General features: G+C 35.4%; 1 protein-coding gene across 1 annotated transcript in view; it reads right to left on the reverse strand.

Moving 5' to 3' along the window:
* LOC137398303 (centrosome-associated protein 350-like) overlaps positions 1–18,510 on the reverse strand; it is an 87,836-nt gene extending 69,326 nt beyond the window's left edge. The window contains exons 1-9 of the mRNA XM_068084411.1: positions 18,430–18,510; positions 13,753–13,960; positions 11,828–11,899; positions 8,557–8,805; positions 7,761–7,912; positions 7,451–7,619; positions 6,399–6,611; positions 3,381–3,539; positions 2,440–2,566 (exon numbers count right to left, since the gene is read on the reverse strand). Of these exons, the coding sequence (XP_067940512.1) occupies positions 2,440–2,566; positions 3,381–3,539; positions 6,399–6,611; positions 7,451–7,619; positions 7,761–7,912; positions 8,557–8,805; positions 11,828–11,899; positions 13,753–13,960; positions 18,430–18,510 (1,430 nt within the window). The remainder of the gene's footprint in view (positions 1–2,439; positions 2,567–3,380; positions 3,540–6,398; positions 6,612–7,450; positions 7,620–7,760; positions 7,913–8,556; positions 8,806–11,827; positions 11,900–13,752; positions 13,961–18,429) is intronic.
* Between the last annotated feature and the right edge of the window lie 4,015 nt (positions 18,511–22,525).

The raw sequence follows: 22,525 nt of genomic DNA on the forward strand, positions 1-22,525 counted from the left end.
ATGAGTAGCTATTAAAAATCTGAATGTGATACTAGAATGAGAAGACAAATCCTCATTCCTTGTTTTTAAGGTTGACAGATAGCTGAGAATCCCAACAATGTACTTGAGCACTGAATTATATGGCTGGTTTCACAGCAGCGACACTTGATGCAATAATAACGAAAATGGCGCAAATACAAAGAAATAATAATCTATATATATATATATTTCTCAAAGTCTGTCCGTGTGTTCGTCGGAAATCCGGCTATAGATCTTAAACCCTTGGAATAAATATTCCGTGCCGAAGAGGATTCGATCTCCGACCAAGCCATTCACCAGTCTGACGCCTTGACCACTAGACTACGGAAGTTGACTTGTTAGCCTGCCCATATAAGTCATTATATCAGAGCAATAGCTAACTGCTTTGCGTATGACGCGGATCATAGCATAACGTCACGAGAAGCTGTTTGCTCACATTATTAATAGCAATTATCAATAGCAAAACTCTCACTACTTCTCATTGTTTATAAGACAAAAAACTTCTCATGATATGTAGTTTGAAAGTTAGAATGGCAAATGTTGTTATATGTTAAATACAAATCAATTTTCTGTCCAAATTCTCTTCTATTACATGGGCAACGCTGGGTGGCACAGCTAGTTATTGTATAAATTAGAAATATAAATAATAAATAACACAAATCTTCACTATAATAAGAGCCGTGTGAGTCTGTCAAAAGCTACAGTTGGAGCTTGGGGAAAAGATTCCATATTAATGGATTTCACTTCATGACTTTCAGCGTGGCACACCTCTAACAACTACGCCAGCCAACAGCCTATTGGCATTTCAGAAAATAATTGTACACATAGTTAGAACATCTGACAATCTCCCATGGAGATCATGGCACAATAGACTGCCAGGGTACTAGTATATATAACAACATCAATAATTGCTGTCAGTATCAGTAATCAGTAAATGTTTAAGAAGATTGTGGTTACTTAATTCTCTTAAGTGATCAGATGGTTGATGTATTAATTCTCAACAGACAAAGAGATTGGCACAAGATTGACCAATCACGTGTCTGATCAGAAATTCACTTATCCTTGGCTGGCATACTTTTAAGAATGTCTCAACTAGACGGCAAACAACATGAACCTTCAGCTGTTTACCACTTCTCATATTATTTTGCTTTGCATATTTAATTTCCCCAAACAATCTATTTTTTTAAGAAATGAAGCCGCCTCCATACATGCCAATTGATTATCCTACGACGAAAACAGTGTTAAATCCATTGATCCAAACAGCTATGCTATTAAATGTTTAAAACCTAGGAAAATCCCTGAAGTGCAAAAAAAATTCATTTAAATTCAAACTATCTTTAATGTTTTTAAAGATAAACTTACACAAAATTTTAGCAGCTTTCATCAGAAAGTATCAGTATTTTCTGTCATTTCCGATTGTCTTTGATGTTTGAGGTGATCTGATTACCAGGTTTCTAGATTAAAATCGATAAAACTTGATCGTAATTGAAAGTCGAGCTTAAGATCGATATTGATCGTGATTAAGACATTTAGATCAATCGAAATTGCGAATATCTATAGTTGCAAAGAGACGGACAGAATAGAGATGCGTAAAGCTACAATTTGAATGCAATAGCTGATATCAACTCTAGCAACGACAACAACTAGTGACGTCATTTCGTAAGTTTTTTTCTTCATCGCATTTTAATCGTGACAAAGTTTTATCACCTTCAATCTTGAAACATTCTGACAGTCTGATCACCTCAAACATCAAAAACAATCGCAAATTATAGAAAAATACTGATACTTTCTGATAAAATTCACTAAAATGTTTTGCGAGTTCATCTTCAAAGTCTGTTCTAAGTGACCAATGCTGATAGGTCTGATGTAAGCAAAGCATCGTCTCGAGGCAGCGATGAGATGATACAGACAGCCAGTATTTTTGTATCATTTGCAATTACTTTTGATGTTTGAAGTGATCTCAATGCCAGGATATTCCAAGATCAAACTTGACAAAACCTGATCACGATTAATTGGTTAGATGTGGCTGACTGTCTCTCACGTTAATGATATTGGTTATTGCATTCGAGTTGCAGCGTTACGCGTCTCTACACTCTTTGCCGAAGTACAACCATAGATGTCACAATCAAACTTTCACTAGAATCTGAGCGTTTTACCTGTGATAAAGTTTTGTTGAATTTAATCATGAAACATCCTGACAGTCAGATCACCTCAAACATAAAAAAAATCTCAAATGATAAAAAATACTGATACTTTCGGATAAAATCTACACAAATTTTGTGTAAGCTCATCTTTACAGCTGAAAAGCCCTAATAATTCAGTAAAACTTATTTCAATAATATTTCCTCAACAATGTTCTAGCAGATTCCTCTTACTCTCTTATCACGAAGGAATCAAATTAAAATATTGAGAGTGACTCACTCTTTGACAGACTCAGCGTCATAGTGCCTCTGTTTGGGAATGCTTTCGGCTATGTCATGCTCTGCTGCTTTAGCTAAAGCCCTCTTCGGACGAGTTGACCTAACTTGGGAACGCGGCTCTAGTGTTCCTACAATGTGAAGAAACCAAAGCTATAACAAAGAACTCAACCGCATGCCAACTGCAGTGTCCGCCACTGAAACTCGCAGACATGCCAGCTGAAACTCACAGACATGTCAGCTGAAACTCAGACATGCCAGCTGAAACTCACAGACATGCCAACTGCAAGTCACAGTCACTTGCATTTTCACCTCAATATACTTAAGCAGTTCTGACAGGATTTTCCAAGTCTAAACTCAGTAAAACAGGCTTTTTAGTTGAAGAGCCCCAATAATATAAGTGCATGTTAATAGCAACAACAACATCCTGAGATAGAAAAGATTAGACAGGAAAGTCTAAACTTTGGACCCTAAAAGCATTCCAAAAACATTCAACAATCCAATAAGCAAGAAAGCACTGGGTGAAGCAATAAAGGCGACAACACTGGTTCCAAGTCTTTAACAAAGTAAGGGCAAGTACATACCCAGTGTCAACTAGTACAGTGCATACTACTGTCTACTATAGTTTCTACTAGTTTGTAACAGTTTCTACTATTTTTTACCAGTTTCTACTGGCTTCTACTGGTATATTATTGGCGAAACTGGTACAAACTAGTTTGTACCAGTCTCTACTAGGTTCTACTAATAAAATAATCACTACCTAGCCACAAACTCCGCCTAGTGACTTTGAAACACACTCATATAACCTGAAAGTTTGTCTGCTATAACCATCGTAATAAAATGCAAAACTCAAACAAATTACGTATTTCAAATAAAATTATTTTGCACTAAAACAATGAGTGACAGGAAAACCAATAACACATTTATTAATCACGTCATACACACCAGCATGTGGTTCTGGCTCAGGGTGCCTAAGTTCCATCAAAACCTGCTGAGCTGAAGAAGGCAGCGGAGAGGGACTGTCTACCCTGAACCGCTCTCCCGATTGAGTAGATCTTACAGACTTCTCCGATCTAGCTGTACTAGGCTGGGAGTCGTCAGAACCTAGGAGTAAACAAGAAAGGAAACACTTACAGTAGCTCTTCCACCGAAAGAACTATATTCAAACATTCAAAGAGTGATGTAAAGAAATACTAAGATCCAAATAATAGATTACTGTAATGCTAATCACTGTATACCAACAGCATACAGTAATCCCTTGCTGCTTCCTGGTTCCCTTTTTGTGGCTTTAGTAAAAATACTCCTTAAAAAATACCGAAAATTAGTAAAAATAAAACATAGAATACATGAATCTCTCTCATACTCTGGTCGAGTGAGACCTCCGCACGCATCATTATGATAGCAGCTGTCCCAGTTCACTAGATTCCTGTTACATTTTGCGAAGTGCAAAGCGCTTGTAACACCGTTCATGGTGTCTCTTAAACAACCTTGACCCTCAAAATCATCTAATAAGCCTATAAAAATGGGAAAATTCTTCTGATTATGAAAATGTGACTTCATTAGATACGAGCATATTAGTTTCTATTTCACAGATTTTCACTTATTGTGGGAGTCGTCAGTCCCCAGTAACCCAGTAATGGAGTCGTCAGTCTCGCGAAAAGATCAATTACAGTGAACCCCAATGCTGATTGACCACAAAACAATAGATTACTGTAGTTTCTAAAACCTGAAACTTACTTTGCATCAATCACTAAAAATTATTTCAGAACCGCACTGAAATCTTATTCTAGAACATTCTTCAATTGCCGATGCTCAAAAGTGATTTAAAATGGCTAATGAACCTTCCCTTACTCGCCGTGAGTCTTGAGTGGCAGGTTTCATGCTCAAGCTGATGTCTAAAGTGTCATGAAAATTATATTAGAGTAGAAAAATAAATTTTGTTCTGAAACCCATGCTGTCGGCAATGACCTCATTTTTCTCAGTCAAAAACAAAAGCAAAGTTGATCAAAAGCAAAGTCAGTCACTCTGTACCTGCCGTCACGGCAGGTACAGAGTGACTGACGAACCTGATTGCTTTTTGCTAGTAGCTATGAAATGGTGAACCAGCCTCTATCTATAGCAGGGTTGACACAAGTCACAATCTTGTTGTTTTTGGCATGTTTTTGTAAAAGTCAGTGTTTTTTAATTAACAATTTCATTTTGATGTGTTTATAAGAAACCTGTGCAGACTATATGTCATGAATTAGCAAAAGTGATGAAGATAATTGACTGGATGTGTAGTACAGCACTACAGAAGGACCTTTGAAGTTAGGACCTATGAGTTTATTTAAAAATCCACAAATCAAGATTAATTGAGGCAGCAACTGTAACTGGTAATTTCTCTTCCCTATTCCATTTAATACATGACATTTTAATATCATACTTAGATCAATTTTCAAATTAGTCAGTTTCTTGACAAAAATCATGTTTAGATGGTGCTTTAACAAGCTTATGAACACTCCTCTCTCATGAATTAGCAAATGTGATGGAGATAATTGACTGCATGTGTAGTACAATTCTACAGAAGTACATTCGAGTGAGGACCGATCAGCTTATTTAGTAAACCTCGAAGAGGATTAATTGTGAGGCAGCAACTGTAACTGTAAGTTTTCTCTCACTGCTCCATTTAATAATAATGATATCATACTCTTCCCAGCAACCGGCTCGAGTGCGAGCATTGAAACTTATTCTCAACCTTTGGTTTCGTTAAAAAAGTAAGAAACTGTTATTTATATTCGGGTGTAAGTCAATAATACCGAAAAATGGGTTTGGTATTATTGACTTATTATTTATTATTATTTGTTGCATCATTATTTTACTTATTATTTGCAGTCTGATGTGCAATGCTATACACAGACGATTTGCATGAACAAAAATGAGCAAAATAAATCAAACTTATCAAAAAAAATCATAAATATCAGTTTTCAAAAAATCTTGATTTTCCCAATCCTAGATGATTGACTGTCTATCCAAAGATTTTAAAAGACCATTTCTAATTAAATCATCAATTTTATAATTAAAAGTTGATGGTGTAATTCGCCTAGCATTGTTTAACACCTTTGAAGAAATATCATCACTAGGCATTCATCATGCTATCCTCTTTTCTACATAAATAAAGCCCTTTTACACAGAATACTCACTCAATTAAGTATAGATAAAACCAAATTTATCCCATCCAATCTTAAGGATCGCTTTGAAAATACTTGAAAAATAAACGTCTGCGTGATGTGGTTGTGATCACAAATGTCGAGCAGTCAGTCAGCTAAAACCGACGTAAAAACCGACGTAAAAACCGACGTAAAATACACCTAAAAACCGACGTCGAGCTTGACTCAAGACACTTGACCAAAGAAAAAGATCCCTTCTACAAAAATATCTCACATACCCCAATAGTATTTATAATCACAAAAGATTTCTTACCTTTGAAATGATTTTGATTTCTATTTTTATCTTTTAGTTCATTGTGTAACATTTAAAATAATCATTTGCTTTTATACGTAGCATTTTAATCATTTTGTTGCAGAGTATGTACCGAAGAGAGATTTTCGTCAAAAGTTGAAATCAAATTGTGTGGCATATTTTTATTTTTTATTACACATATTATTATTATGTGACACCTCGAAAATGTGTTCGGTACCATTTATTTATCTTCTCATTTTTGTCTCCGTCATGAAAAATGAAATGAATGCCTCCGTAATTAAAAACACCCAATTGTTAATGATTTACTAATAATCAGTTTTTAATAATAATAATTCAATACTAATAATAAATTTTCTTTTAATAAAACAGTTATACATACGCTAGAAAGATGCACAAATAACCAGAGAACAACTTACTAACTTCAGCTTCCATTTAAATAAGTCTAAAATCTCAAAGAAACCTGTTGGTTTTCAATAATGCTACTAGATAAAAGACGACGCTTACCGTCTCGGGTTACGATAGGACCTGGTCTCTGCTTTATTTCTCTTCTCACTATAGCCATGCCCTTTCGCCAGCTGTCCGGTCGGATCACTTCCTGGCTGACTTTCCTTCCTCCTCCTCTCCCCGAGCTCATCGAACGACCTTTACCCGGCGTTTTATCAACCCACTTAGCTGCTGTTGTCACTCTGGAGCCATCCGCTGATTTGCTTCTAGCAGCTGTCAGCATGACCAGACCAGATTGTAAGTGGAAAAACAATGAGATGAATAGCCAACTATGCATCACTTGATATTTACGGATTTATAAAATTTGTAAAAATAGTGGAAACAGAACGACTTAATATTCACTGTAATGCCATGTTTCAAAAATATGCTTAATAGAAGTTGTCATTCCTTTGAAGAAGCACTTGCAGACATCTTTCCGTGCTATCAAGTTCATTTGTAAACCAGATGATACGACCTAGATATAAGCATGATGTTAACGACATGGTAGGAACACATGCTAATCAATTAGAGAGCCTATTCATCAATGAAGTTAAACAATTTTGTGTTGACATTGACAGCAACTCCATTTTAGTTATTTTTATAAATGTTAAGATTTTCAGAGTAATTGAATGTTGCATCAACAGTTTCAAATTAAAACTGAATTTCAATTTTTCACCACATTTAGCCTATATGAATGGCACAATAGCAATTACAATCTTTATTAATACATGTCTGTCTAAAGCCATAGTTGGAGTTTGGAAAAAAGATTACATTTTGGGGGATTCGAACTCACAACATTTAGTTAGACGGACAACACTGTAACACCTGTGCTAATCGACCACCTGCTAGAACTTACGAATAATTGTGCAGGTAGCTATTCTTTGTGATTTATTAACACATCTGATGATCTCTTACAGCACCCTCGACTGCCAGGGTACTCGTTTTGAAATAAAACTGGATATCGCTGCCGATAATTTAAGCCATGAATACAATGAGTCCATTTTTCCAAACCTAATTTAACATCAACAAAACAGTTCAGAGCTTCAACACGATATCAGCATCCAAATTCTAACCTGTAACTGAGGAGGCAGTTGCTTTCGCGCTCGGCCGTTTCGGTGGTGCCCTGGTCTTATTCGGTACTTCTGGTGCAGTGGCCACCTTCCTTTTGATTGGTCGAACAACGACAGACTCGAGAGAGCTGTTCAACTGAACGACATCTTCTTCAGTATGAGATGACTTCACCTAAAAAGGACGACATATTTGTCAAAGAAAAAAAAAACACTGTCATGTAACCATATCAATGCTACGCTGGGTTACAAAAAAAGCTGATGCCAACATGTGACAATATTTGACATGTGACAATATGTGACATGTGACACGTACCAACTTCACAGGGTCTTCTTTTTCCCCAACTTCAGCAGCATTGTTATTGCTGTTTGCTGATTGGCTGACTTGTTGATCACGTGACCGTACCTGATGTTCTCTCTCGCGTTGTTTCGCAATACGAGCACGCACCCCAGGAAATGGTTCTCGTTCTGCAAGACAAGTTAGATGTCAACAGCCGTCAGCGGGTAAAATGCAACAAAGGCAGCAAGGTTAAGTACATTTCAAAATTTTATATCCCAAACTGTGAATTTTTGCACCATATCTTTAGTCAGTGTTACAATAAAACCAATTGAAAAAGGTTTCATCTTATACTGCATCTATATTACAAGTGGCCATTGTCCGTCGGTCTGTCCGTCCGTTTTTTATATCACGATGCCATCTTTCTTCACTCATTCTGAGTGGTAAAGTGTAAATATTCTCCAAAACAATTTTTCGGTTATAACATAATCTTTACTATAATACGAGCCGTGTCTATCTGAAGTGATGCTAAAGACGTTGGGAAAAAAAATTGTGCCATGCCAGAATTAAACTCAAATATTCCGAACCAATGGCAAGCGAGCTGTCAGTACACCACTTGACCACCTTTTATATATCTAGGAATAATTATGCACATACTTATTACACATTACACATGCGCAGGAGATTACCAGCATACTAGTTACCATAACGTATAATGCTTGTGATCGTTAGGCCTGATGCTAATCCAAGCATATCTAGAGAAAAATACTATAAAATTTCAACATAAAACATGAAAAACTAGCTGCAAGACTGGAAATCGGAGAAAGATGCATACCATTTAGACTGATGTTCTTCAATGTACGCTGTCGCTTTTCAGACCTGCCACTCGTGGGTGGGCTCTGAGCCCCCTGTTTCGTATCTTCATCCCTGGACTCGAGGCTACCATTTAGGCCATTGAAAGGGAAATCTAGCCTCGGTACTGTTGGTATCACTGTATCTACGCTACGGTGAGACTTCCTTTCGGGACTCCTAAGCAGCTTAACTGGATCTGGGTCAGCATCATTCAAGTATTGAACCGTGTTTTCTGTGAAATAGGAGCTTTGATATACAGCCGAATCTCTACTTACGATCACCTCAACCCAATGGTTAAGAAGCATGGTATGTCAATTGCATGCGTAAGAAGTTGTCTCATCCCTCAATATAGAAGACAACCGCAACATATGGCTGTGCATGACATCAATTTGATGGAAAACTAAAATCCTCATCTACAACATTGTTACTCAATGTAAAATCTAATAAAATATCCATCATTTTTTTTACGTCATCAAGCTGTTTGCACATGTGCTCAGTCACGAAAAAGCCACCATATTTGTAGAAAACTATCGTTTTTCTTTTATTTAATAATACTTTTTGGTGTTGTTTTGATAATATAATAAAAAAATTGCAAACAAAAGTATCGTTTTCAAAAATTCATTGCAAAAGGTTCGTGTTTTTAACAATAAAATTGTCTATAAAGATGGCCGACAACGATAAGATGGCGTAGCGAAAAAACGAAGGATTGTTTGGGTTCATCTTCAAGGACATGAATATCCTTGTTGCATGTGAAAGAGCACTCTTGAGTTTGAGAGTTTAAGAGAAGTTAAAAAACAAGTATTTTTGGCGACCTAATGGAAGGCATGGAGCATATGTATGTGTGAAGTTTGGATGAAATTAGGCAAAAGTGGAAACACAGGCTAACAAACAGACAGACGATGACAAACTTGGAGCCTATTATTGAGGATGCTCGCAGTGTAAAATCAATAAACCAAGTTGCAGTGTATTACTATCAAAACATCTGCTCCGATATACCACACTTTACCTTGTTTGATTATGCCTCTTGCCAAAACAATTACTAGTTTTCCGTCTGTCGCCGTAGAACAAGGGACTTTGTTTGATCAAAACAAAAATTCTTACATAGATTTATGGTGCATATAACAACATAATTTGTTGATTCTGAAGGTGGGTTACGACAAATTATTAACAGACCAAATTAAATTTAACAAATTAAATTGACATAAACAAGAACCACCGATAAAGAACAACGGTCGATGTTCACAAAAGACAATCGAATAACTCTTGAAAAATAGCTAGTAACGCTGGTTTACACTATATCGCCGTAAGTCAGCGTTTTTCTTTTGGCGTTCATCGTCAATTATGTGAGTCGATGGCATCAAGGAAGCATACATTGAGAAAGTTTGCAGCTGACAAACTTTCCTAATACTTCGCCGAGCATCGACGACCGCTTTTCAAATGTGAACCATTTCGGCGATGGTAATTCGCGGTCGCGGATAGCGTGATTTATTCCTATCTGTTCATGCTAGTCGCTGCAGGACTAGTTTTGATTCCAGCACGCGAAAACAAAGTTCCTTCGCAAAAAATCAAAAAGGTAAATGAAAACACTACGTCCCGGAGTATTTCCTGATGCAAACACGGATGGGTTTGTGAGAATGTGAACATGGTTATCATAGACGATCACCGAAGTATTGTGGAATCAACGCCGAGACACGGCGATATAGTGTGACCCGGCCTGTAGATATCCGTTTACATCATGTGAGGCGCTGCATCCGCATGCTTTGACTACGGAACAATGTAGTCATGGCTTTATAAACTGACCAAATAATATCAATAGTCAATAACAAAGAGATTATATAACTTTCTAAATACGACTCATTCAATTCTATCAGTATGTTTTGAAAGTACCGATTATGTGGATTTGGAATTGCGGGCATGTGGAGTTACTGCATAATAAGGGTTTCAATGTACATTGAAATGTTGGGAATGGACGCGGAGCCTTTGTCAAAAATGATAAGGATTTCTAGAAAAGAGGTCATAGCGGTGCGCGCCTGTCTCATTTAGCTTTCTTGGTGATTAATAACTGTGTAAAATATAACTCAAAAGTTGTCTTCTGAGCTAAAGACCGGGAACTGCTCAAATCGAAATAGGAGTGACTTAAGTGTGGAAATGTTTGAAATGGAATAGGTTGTGAGGCTTTTTCTTACACATCATTGCAAATGCCATTTCCATACTTTGCAAGCATAAAACATTTGATAAAGATATTTGAGAAACAAAAAAACAAATTTCCACCGTTACTATCATGGGGACAAACTTGTTGTGGATTAAACATACTCCTGGAAACATACACTATGTTTTCAAGACCCGCATGATGCGCATCTTGCGGGTTTGGAGTCGTGCGCAAGTTGCTTTACCGTGCGAATTAAGTGTTTCTATAGACATCCACATGATACGGATTGCCTCCGACGCCTTGTTGAAAAAAAGGTAAGGAATTGTACGCTATAAGTTAATAATTAGCACCACACGTGTTAGCTAGGCAAACACATGAAACTCTATCAAGAAAGGACAACGAAGTATTGAAAATGTTTAAAATTGAATAGCTGGAGCGATATTTTAATGTACATCATTGGCAAGTGCTGTTTCCATTATTCACAATCATCATGGATCCGATAAAGTTCTGCGAATTGCAAAACTCGCTTAGCTTGCGGATTTTTGTTGATTCCATGATGCGGTTAACTTGTGGATTGGCTCAAATTTGAGCATCATGCTCGTCATGGAAACACAGTGTATGTAAACCTCTTCACTACACAACCAAATCACAATGTCATAAAACTTTTAATTTAAACAAGTTGAACTTCCAAGAAGAAAATGGTCGCACTTGAAGATGGTAAAATGAGTAAAGCTTTGCAGTATGTTCTTTGTTGAAGTACCAACTTGCTGTTTTGCTTCAATTCAGTGTTTTTAATTCTATTAACAGGTTTGATTTAATTAATAAAAATGGCTTCAAACCTCTGCAGAAGATTATCAAATACAAACGAGTATGACCTTGAGCCAAGAATCAACCAACTGGAATGCCCCACACATCCCAACGGTCAACCAAACGAGCCCAATAAAATATTTCATAGTAAAATGTGAACCTTAAAATCCGTTTCACTGGCAGCAAGTTTAAAATATTTTGAAAAAGTTCAATTTTGAAGTTAAAAGTGTTTTGAAAAGTTCAAAGTCCTGAAAACAAGTCCGCTACAAGAAGAAGAGAACATAACAGGAAGTAGTACCTGAGCAACTGTCATATTCATAGAGTTGGTCCTCCATGTGAGCTGAAACTGGGCCAGTGTCAACATAATTCTCTGCAATGAAGCAAAACTCAATTTAAAGCACAAGTTGAACGAATACTTATCAAGAATATTGTCACAAAGGCATCAAACTAGCGCTACAATCTGTTTCATCATGAACTGACACTATAGTTTTAGAGATAGTAGACCAATCTTATTATAAAACTGCATGTGTATAAGGAAGGTACTGGGATGAGTATAGTTCTCCAGAAATCAATTAATAAAGGCTGGTACACACTATATCGGAGTTGGCCTTTCGACGTTCATCATCGACTATGTGCACCGGAGACCGATAGCATCGACGAAACAAAGTGGATACGTCGGGAAAGTTTGCATCTGTCAAACTTTCACGATTTTCGCCGAGCATCGATGACCGCCTGTACAATGTGAATCATTTCGGCTATAGAAATTCGCGGATAGCTTGATTTATTTCCGTTTATGATAGTCGCTGCGGGACTAGCATTTATTTTATTCAAACATGCGAGAACAACAAGGTTTCTTTGCAAAAAATTTAAAAGAAAAATGAGAACACTACGTGACGAAGTATTTTCTGATGTAAACGCACATGGGTTTGTGATAGTGGCAACACTGTTCTCATCGATGATCACTGACATATTGTGGCATCAATGCCGAGATACAGCGATATAGTGTGAACCAGCTTTAGGTCAACATACAATATTTAGATCCTGGGAAATACAGTCAATAACTCAGGGGAGATGATTACAGGTATATCATATGATACGGTTATTATATTAATCTTCTCAGATCATAGTAATGGTGATGTACCTATACATACATGACCATTAATATGCAGATACTACAACATTAAGACAAAAAAACTTTTTTGAACTTGCAATAATTTTTCTACAAAATAACTCGGATAAATCAGAAAAATCCAAATCGTATTACAAATAAAAGGGTGAAGCTTTCCACAAGTAAATGTGGTACCCAGACAAAACAGACAGACATTTGGCTGACAAACGTTCAGTCTATTGGACATTTGGCTTAGTGGACACTTGAACTAATAGAAATTTTACTTAGCAAAAACTTGGCCTAGCGGAAACAAGCCAAAATGGACATTCAGCTTAATAGACATTCGGCCAAATGGATATTAAGATGAGGGACGTTTGATTAAAGAAGTGTAGTAACAGCCAGTACTTTGAAGTATATTGTGAGAAAAAATCGATAAAGGAAATAATTAAACATTAGTATATATTAAATAAAAAACAAAATCTAAACATTTTAAGACGATACAATCATAATGACAAACAGATAGAAGCTAGAATTTAATTATGTTACAATGTTACAACAGTATTAATGTTGCAGAAATATTATTTCTGCAATTTATTTTTAAAACTATTATTATCAAACAAATTCTTTAAATTAATAAATTATTTAAATAAACTTATTATATAAAACTTTTTTTTCTCATCAAAAATAAAGCGATCCAAGAATAGTTAACAACTTCAATGATGTAGCAAAAATATTTGTAAAGACTTTTAAAAAAATCTAATCAAAATCACAGATCAAAAATCACTTACAGCATCTAAAAATATTATTTCTATAGGAGGTTCAACACCATAACAATGAAAAGCGGCTGAGAAAGCCACTTTTCACCATGACTTCCAAACCTTTGCCAAGAATAAATTCAAATGGAGTTGTCTTCTCATTTAATCGACTAATGAGTTGACTGAGCGAATACAAACAGGCAAATAAGATTATGATTTTAGCGATAAACTTAGAAAACAGGACTTTCTACTAATCTAATGACAAATACAAATTATTCTGAGATCAATATATTGTTCTAAAACCAATATATTGACTCATGTAAATAAACAAATAACGATAAGTCATAGCTGAACACTTACCCCTATTGCTGACTTTCCTTCGCTCCTTTTCCCGCCCATACGAGTCTAGTCTGAGAACTTGCTTGCTGCTGCTAGCTGGTTTCCTACAGCGGCCTGAGTACCCATCAACATAAGCGGAGCGGCGGACGGGACTTTTACTTGACTCCCTTGCTAACATTTGGTAGTTTATTCTGTCAGATATCCTCTTGTCGCTTGCCCGTATCGCATCCTTTATACATAATATGGGTTAACTTTATCCATATTTATATATATATATATATATATATATATATATATATAAATCTCGATGTTTGTCTTTTTGTCTTCTTGTTAAACATGTGTCCAGTTATAGCAACTATTTGGACGCACGGTTTAACAAAGTTATAGCAATTAAAATCTAGCAATCAAAAATCCACACAACACTGGATTTGATCTTGGAGCCTCCAGATCTAGAGACGGCGAGCTTAATCAAGTAACAGCACAGAGTGCAATGGATTCATCGGTCAAATAGTTCTCACATTGGCTAAGATATTCCTTCAAGCGCTTGCTTGGGGTTAATAACTAGCACTGTTGATCATTACGCAAAAAGATTGTTAAGCTGGCCCAAAACTGCTAATCTAAGTTAATGTAGTTAGCCGTTAATGCTAACTTGCATTAACTTCGATAATCGTTTACTAAGTTTTCGATAATTTCGATAATTGTTTTAGTAAGGACTTTAGTAAAAATCTAGCTTTCCAATGAGTGTACTCAAATTCATTCATTCCATAGATATATATACCATTCCATATTCCATTCCATTGATATATATATCATTCCATAGATATATATATATATAGGTATATATATCTATGATTCATTCAAACTCAAATTAGGTTCACTCCTTTACCCGAGCAATACCGGGCATCCATCTAGTGCACAATATAGGTCAACTATTTACAACTAAAATAGTAAGTTAGCCAGCTGGGAGCTTTTAGAGATTAAAGATATTCTACTATTAATAAGACGTTAAAACTTTTTATGTAATTCTTATAATTTATTTTATTAAAATAAATATATTGTAATATAATAAGTTTTTATTATAACAAAAGACGTGTCCGACTGAAGCCACAGTTGAAGGCCGCAAAAAAGATTGCAAGTCATGGGATTTGAACTCGCGCCTTTCAGAATGGAAGCCTAACACTCGAACAACAGCATTACTCGGCTGGTCATTGAGTGGCACTGGTTATTACTCAGGGCACACAAGACTGCCTGGGAGCTAGTATGAATAAAAAGACATAAACATCTTTTGTTTTGACTAGACAGTTTCTGTCAGCTGAAAACATGTTGTTTTGTGAACAAAACGTCTGAATTACCTGTTACATTTAAAGATGAACTTACACAGTATTTTGGTAGAATTTATCAGAAAGTACTAGTATTTTTTATCATTTGCGATTGTTTTGGATGGTTGAGATGATCTGATTGCCAGGATGTTTCCAGAGTAAAATTGATAAAACTTGATCTTAATGTTAATTTTTAATAACACTAAAATAGTTGAGTGCAAAAAAAACAAAGTACTTTTCAATAAAAGTTAAAATTTGAGTATTGTAAAGGAGAACTTCTGGTACTTATTTTTTAAAACTATTATTATTAAACAAATTATTCAAATAAATAAATTATTTAAAATAAACTAGTTATTTAAAACTTAATTTTTCTTATCACAAATTAAAACGATCCAAGGGTAGTTAACAACTTCAATGATGTAGCAAGAGTATTTGTGAAAACCTTTTTTTAAAATCTAATTAAATGAAGATTTTCTGGATGTCTGGCTACCACCCAAACATGGTCACCTTTCACCAGTGCGGCAGCAAGCCATAAACAAGCAGAGTAAGTTGCTAGACGAGGGTTTCAGATGAGTCATTGCCAGTAAAAGCATCTGTTTGTTACTCAGACACACTGTTTTGCATGTATGTCAACTTGCACTGTGGGACAGACTATCAAGAATTTTGTAATTTCATAGACCCAAAATCTTCACTATAATAAGGGTCGCATCAATCTTTGGAAACATATTTGTGGAAGTTTTGAAAAAGTTTGGAAAAATAATGTATCATACGGGATTCGAACCCATGAATTGCTGCGCCAATTGTTCACTTCTGATGTATTAAAACTATTGCACATATTCTTATGCTCAGTGCTTCATCGACAGACCTGATGACCACTCACCGCACACTAGTAGGCTGCTAGGGTACTAGTATAACAACAATACCATCACACGTAACATTCACTAGATATGAATCCATGTAGTACACGGCTTTTGATAAGTTTTCGGTTCACAGATTGGCCGAGAGATGAAAGTGCCACTTTCCATCAATTACTGCTTTGTATTTATCAAGATTCACTGGTTAATAACACAACTGACAGGCCTTGCAGGGTGATTGTCCAACAATAAATGGTAAGCCTTAAAAATCATCATTTCAACTACTCAGCCAAACTCCCGCTATACACTCAGTTTAATGAAGCACCACTTGAACGAATCCCTACGATGATGGCTACTACATACAGAGATGTGTCCGCTTCATTTAACCTCATCAAATGATAGCTTGAAATATCAGCAGGCCTAACATACACCAACTTGGATAATTGTTTTGCATATCAAATTCCGACAACAAGGTTAATGTTGTCGATACTCTTTGTGTGATTGTTTAACCTTGTGTCTGTCTTTTATTTAAAGCCAAATTAACATTTTAATCAAATCAATATTTTGTTTTACTTGAAAGCATCATGCAAAATAGAACACTGATCTATCATAAGAATATCAGCCCGAAAGATCGACCTAGCTGTTTAAAAAAGAAGCCGCCATATTATAGAACAATAAAATTATTTTGCAGACACACAAGTTCATTTTTTACATTTAATTCTTATGTTGCAGCAAAAGATAAACAAAGTAAAATAAAAGCACACAATTTATTACCTCTTTCGTTAAACAATAAATTTTTTTACTTTCAGTTAATTAAATACTCAGTAAAACCTAATATGTGACATTGGCGCAAAAGTTGTCATAAATTTTGACCAACACGGTCTATGAAAAATATTTTTATACCAAATTGAGCACAATAAAATCTTGCATCAGCTAAAGCCATAGAAACGAATCTACAAATATGTTGCAGGATGAGCTCGGGCACTTTCCACCCCGCCCCTTCCTACCCTGAATAATGACTTAAACAAGCTCCTAGTTGGAAGAGTTATCATTATTATTATTACGTACAGCATTACTATTGTTATTTTTACACTAACTTTATTTTTATCACTAATAATCATAATAATAGTATGTCACTCATACTATTGCTAAATAGAGAATGATAATAAGTCAGTAGTTGTGAAGACTCTGTAGCTGTAATGTTTCAAACGCAGCTGGTCATCGTGAAAAAATTGCGATACAATTTTAACGTTTTTTCAAAGTACAAATCAAGGTAGGCTGTAAACATCATTTCCATTGGGTCAACTTAGAGAGCAGACCATTCACTTTTGTTTAAGCTCATACATGGTAGGATAATTACTACTACAGACAAATCGGAAACATTTCTTACTAAAACCGCACTTCACAGCTCTTGGTCATACGCAAACTATGTGCTGAGCCGCACTGCCCGGCTCGTGGCACACGATGAGGTAACAAAACTTAGCGCTAAAACGACTTAGTCTAGGGGCATTCAAGCTGGTAAACTATCATAAACATTTAACAAGGTTGCATTTAAATGTAGACCATAGAATTCTACTGCTTGACTGTTAAAATGTACTACAGCAAAAATATCTTATGTAGAAGGTGAGATGAAGACTAGAATTCAAACATTTAAAGGTGTTGACTGTAACAAATACTGAATAATGTCATACTGCCAATTCCGTAATCATAATCCCCTTTTTAGGCCATTCTAAACTACATGGTAACTCGGGGGAAAAATAAAATAAATCATCCATAGGGACTCCTTTTTAAATTGCAGCAATTGAGAAACGAAAGTACATGATTAACTTTATAGCGTTAAAATCTCTCATTTTTTACAATTGTTTTATTATTTTACAATTATTTATTTACAATTTTTTATTATGCAAAATGTTACAATCCGCGAAATAAAAACGAATAAATTCCTATCTAATAAAGTCACTTTTTATAAATCGTAAATTTTCGTCATTGAAATTTAGGCATTTAAACTCCCTTCCTTAGGTTCACAAGATAATTTTGAGAGCCTTTAAAAAACAACAATAAATTTAAAAAATTTTAAAAATCAATTGAAAAATATTATTTAAAATTAATTTAAAATGTTTATTGAAAAATATTGACTGAAAACTACATATAAAAATTAATTTGAAAAATATAAAATATAAGCCGCATTAAAATGTAAGAAATAAATGAATAATGAAATAACAAACAAGCGTTTGCACTTTCAACCTTCATAAAATATAATAAGAAAACAGCGAACCCTGATGAACCCTATCACAAGGTTGCTCACGGAGATATCTCGTAGGCGAGAGAAACTTAATATATTTTATGAAGTTTAGTTTTTCATTTTTACATTTTTATTTTCAATTTCTTAATGAGAATTTTTTGACCTACAAAGTAGTGAGGGACTACTGTGCTAGTACTACCATAAACTACTACACGCAAAATTTCATCGGCACGTTTTATTTATATCTAAATAAAACGTGTGAAGAATATTTAAAAAGACCTACATGATGCGCATCAGCTAACAGTCTGTCAATGCTGAGACTTCGGACAGAGGGTTCCCTAGTTCTCCGACCAGATATGTCCATGCTTCTTCTCAGGCTTGCAGCAGAACTAATTCTTAATATAAAAAAATATCAAACAGCTAAGAATGATGCAAATTTAGTTCACAACAAATTAGTTTTGACAAGCAATATATTAATGTGCATTCTATGAAAAACACAAAAGGAAAATCTGGTCATGTCAATAATTGGTATTATGCTGTCCATTATTTAGGACTATAACTGATTGTTCGATTAAGTGACGTTGTAAAAGCGGTAGGTATTTGCCTAAAAGTCCATAAATTTAACCTAAATATCAAAAGACATTGCAATGATATCAAACCAATTATCTGGTGTGTCGAGAATAGCTTGAAGAAACATCTAATAAAATTATTGAAAAGCAAGAAAGTTGCGCTATGAAAATCATTAACATCTCGCCATGCAAATATAAATGTAAGGACAATGTAACCAAAACTAAAGATAAGTAGTTACGGAGAAATGAAAACATCACACTCACGAACCAATTATTAATATTCTAGATAAAATCGAACTGGCTACATGGCCATTATTAAAAATAACTAAAAAATAGTGGTAGTGTTACTAAATTACGTCAGCAAAATGTTACCACCTTTCAGTGGGAAAATCCCATCTCATGTCAAATAAAGAGACTTCTTTTTTCTTATGTGCCCATAAAACTAGAAAGCGTCTTATCTAATCCGTATCTCGGTGTAGAGCTCCAGAGTGACTTAAAATGGAATAAACACATTTGCAAAATTGAATCTAGAGGGAAGCGATTAATTGGGATGCTTACAAGGGTACTCCGAGATGCGGATGCTCGAACTAGAAAGGCTGCATATACATCCTTGGTAAGACCAGGCCTTGAGTATGGGTGCGTGGTTTGGGATCCACATCTTAAGAAAGATATTTTATCATTAGAGCAGACACAAAACCTAGCACTGAAATTTATTTTTAAGAAAAAAGGAATTACTAGTTTCACTAATTTAAGAGAGAATACTTCTTTTGAATCGCTGGAGGAGAGACGATCCAGACTGCGTAAAAATATTTTTGGTAGAATCGTCGGCGATATTGATATATATCGAGGCGATATTGATATAAATGTGGGAGTTAAAGTCAGGGAAAGTGGTTCTGATAAAGAGGGGAGGCCTCCTGCATTGTCTACTCGATTTGGGAAGTATTACTTGCCCCACATTAATACCGATCAGTTAAGATATTCTTTTTGGCCTCGGACGGTGAGGGAAGTTCGTGCCGAGGTTGAATAGCTAGCTTGCTCTTTTAAGCTGAGTTCCGCTCTTTTGTTTTTTACCTCCATTGGAGGGTCTTTTGCGGAAAATTTTTATCTGATCTGATTTGGAGCAAGATCTCAAATCGCAAACGCGCCCTCGTTGAATGAATATTGACTGATCTACGGACTTCACTGAACTGATGGTAATACTTTTTTCAAACAGTACTAGTTATATGTGTAAAAACACAACCAAACAAACTATATTTAGATCACCACATCGAACTACGAAATCAAATCTCTTTAAGATATACTTACAACATTTGATTCACGCGTAGCTAACTTAAATGAACCTAAGTGATTAGACCAAACTAAACAAGTTTACGACGACCTACAACAATTTCAAAACGTCATTACCATACGTATTACAACAACTCACCAATTCTATAAATCGCTCATGATGGTAAATATATTTTCATTAGACGGTTCATTTAATATAAAAGAAAAACTAAACTAGACAAATCAAAAGTTCAAATTCGCTATGCTTGCTTGCTAATAAGCGGAAGTACCGCTTTCTATAACTTTTTTCAAAAAGAGCGCAGATATTGTGGGACCTTCATGAAAGCTGCCGTAGAGGTTAGCACAACAAACATGAGAACTCACGCTAAGTCAGTTGCGTCAAGCCTAAACAATGGTCGTTTTATTAATAAGAGGACAACTCAAAAAGCATACATTTGACCACGCACAACAAGCCTGAAGTATGTGCCTACCTAGAAAGTTTATTGAACGCGATATACCACGAAGCGCCATTCAACAAAACCAAATATAGTATATTTAAATCCACTAAATGGCACTATAGTAATTATTACCGTACTCTACATACATTCATGGATAAGCGTCTGTGGACGCTCTAGAACACAGCGGTATTTCAAAGATCTCACGAAAGTTTCACGCTGGATTTCAACTTAAAGCAAGACAAACTATTATATCATTGAATGCAGAACTTTCTGTAGATTCCAAACAAAACCAAATTTTTGTCGTAGGATAGTCTGCACAAAAGTTAAACGACAATTCGTACAAGAGTGTCTATTCTAGCATGCAATATGGCAATGAATGTTGCAGGTTTTGACAACTGCATTCATGCAGTCCATTGTCCACAAGTTTAATCCTGGTGGTCTGCAAATAAACAGGAAGACCGGCATTTTGCTTTCAGTTGGTAGTGAGCACAGGGCTAGGCATGTGTCAGTTTGCAAAGGAGATTCACACCAATAATCTATCTGCTTGCTAAGTGTTCTTTCTTGGTTGACCTCACCTTACCCGTGCAGCAAAGCCTCCAGTTCTCTGATGTTGTGTGACAACAGTGTAAACTACATTCTTTTTGGACTTACCTCCCTAGCAGTCTATCTCATATTCTTCTGCATACGAAGGTGGATGATCACTCCTTGCTTGCGCTTTGGTAGTGGTTTGCCCATCTCTATTGATTAAAAACATTAATGACAAACCCTAAGTTTGCATCTTCGTTTAAAGTGCATATCAATCTTTGAGAAATTTTAAAACTTAGTGATTTTTGACACTGTAGATTTTTACAGGCACTTTGCAGAATCCATCTAGGTGTCTGCAAACCTTTTCTATAGCCAATTTAATTTCAACCAAATCTGGTTGGTGCAATGTATGTTATATTATTCATCATTATAAATTTAGGAGTTGTGTCTCCTTGCCCAGGTTTTAGTTCAATGACGTGAGGATCATGTGACTACATTATGTCATCAGTTTCCATCTTGAAAATAAAACAATAAGCTTAGTTTTAATCAATCACGCTCTAATAAATACTATATTAATGAGAATCTTATGACACAGCATATCATAACAATGTAGTGATTAGCAGATAAAAATTCCTGTCACTAATCTCATTGTATTAACCTGATTGTCGTGCAATGTGAGTAATAATATTACTCATATGTATTATCTAATTTTAATATTATTAGTCTAAACATCTTAGGCTTTTGATTGGGCGATTTAATACTAATTATGATAATTAGATGAGTTGCACCCCAGGAAAAGGAGTACCAATACTACCAAAAACTTTATGTGTCCCCAAACTTTTGTCCATCAGCAGAGGTGCAAGAGAAGACAACTACAAAAAGCTTAAGGTGTTTAGAGAAACACAGAGATTCAACGGGAAACATTAAGCTAATTCATTTACTGAAAAAATGGCATGACTGGAATTCATGAATTGAATTCATCCTAAGGGAAGTTGGCCTAAATGCTCCCACCAAATAAACCGCAGAGCTGACCATAAATTAGAAAGGCCATAACCACATTAGCTACGGTATATTGCTATTTCTTTCATGAATTATTAAAGCTATTAATAATAAAGTAATAAAGAAATAAAGCTATAAATAATAAAATAACAATTGATAATAATCCAAATACTATCAGTAGCTTTTAATCTACCTTGTACATAGAGTCACAGGTACTTACTCAAACACTGATGTTTGTTGTTGTTATTGCTAAATGTTCACTTACCAGCTTTCTCTCGTATATATACTGTCTGTTGCAGCCAGTGCTGTCCGTATGTCAGGCTCCTATAGGTCCATGTGCTAGAGGCAGGACTTCTCAATGCTGATCTGAGGTCCATAACCAAAGATCTTATACGACGATCATTGCTTATTTCTCACTATTGCCTACTAACTATTTATTAACTATTGCTTATTGCCTAATGCTTACTACTTATTGCTTGCTTTCTCATTGCTTATTTATTACATTTTACTGCTCACTGTTCATTGCTAACTGCTCATTACTTATTGCTCTGGCTTATTGCTC

Source organism: Watersipora subatra, chromosome 6, assembly GCF_963576615.1.
Source record: "Watersipora subatra chromosome 6, tzWatSuba1.1, whole genome shotgun sequence".
NCBI classification, from domain to species: Eukaryota; Metazoa; Bryozoa; class Gymnolaemata; order Cheilostomatida; family Watersiporidae; genus Watersipora; species Watersipora subatra.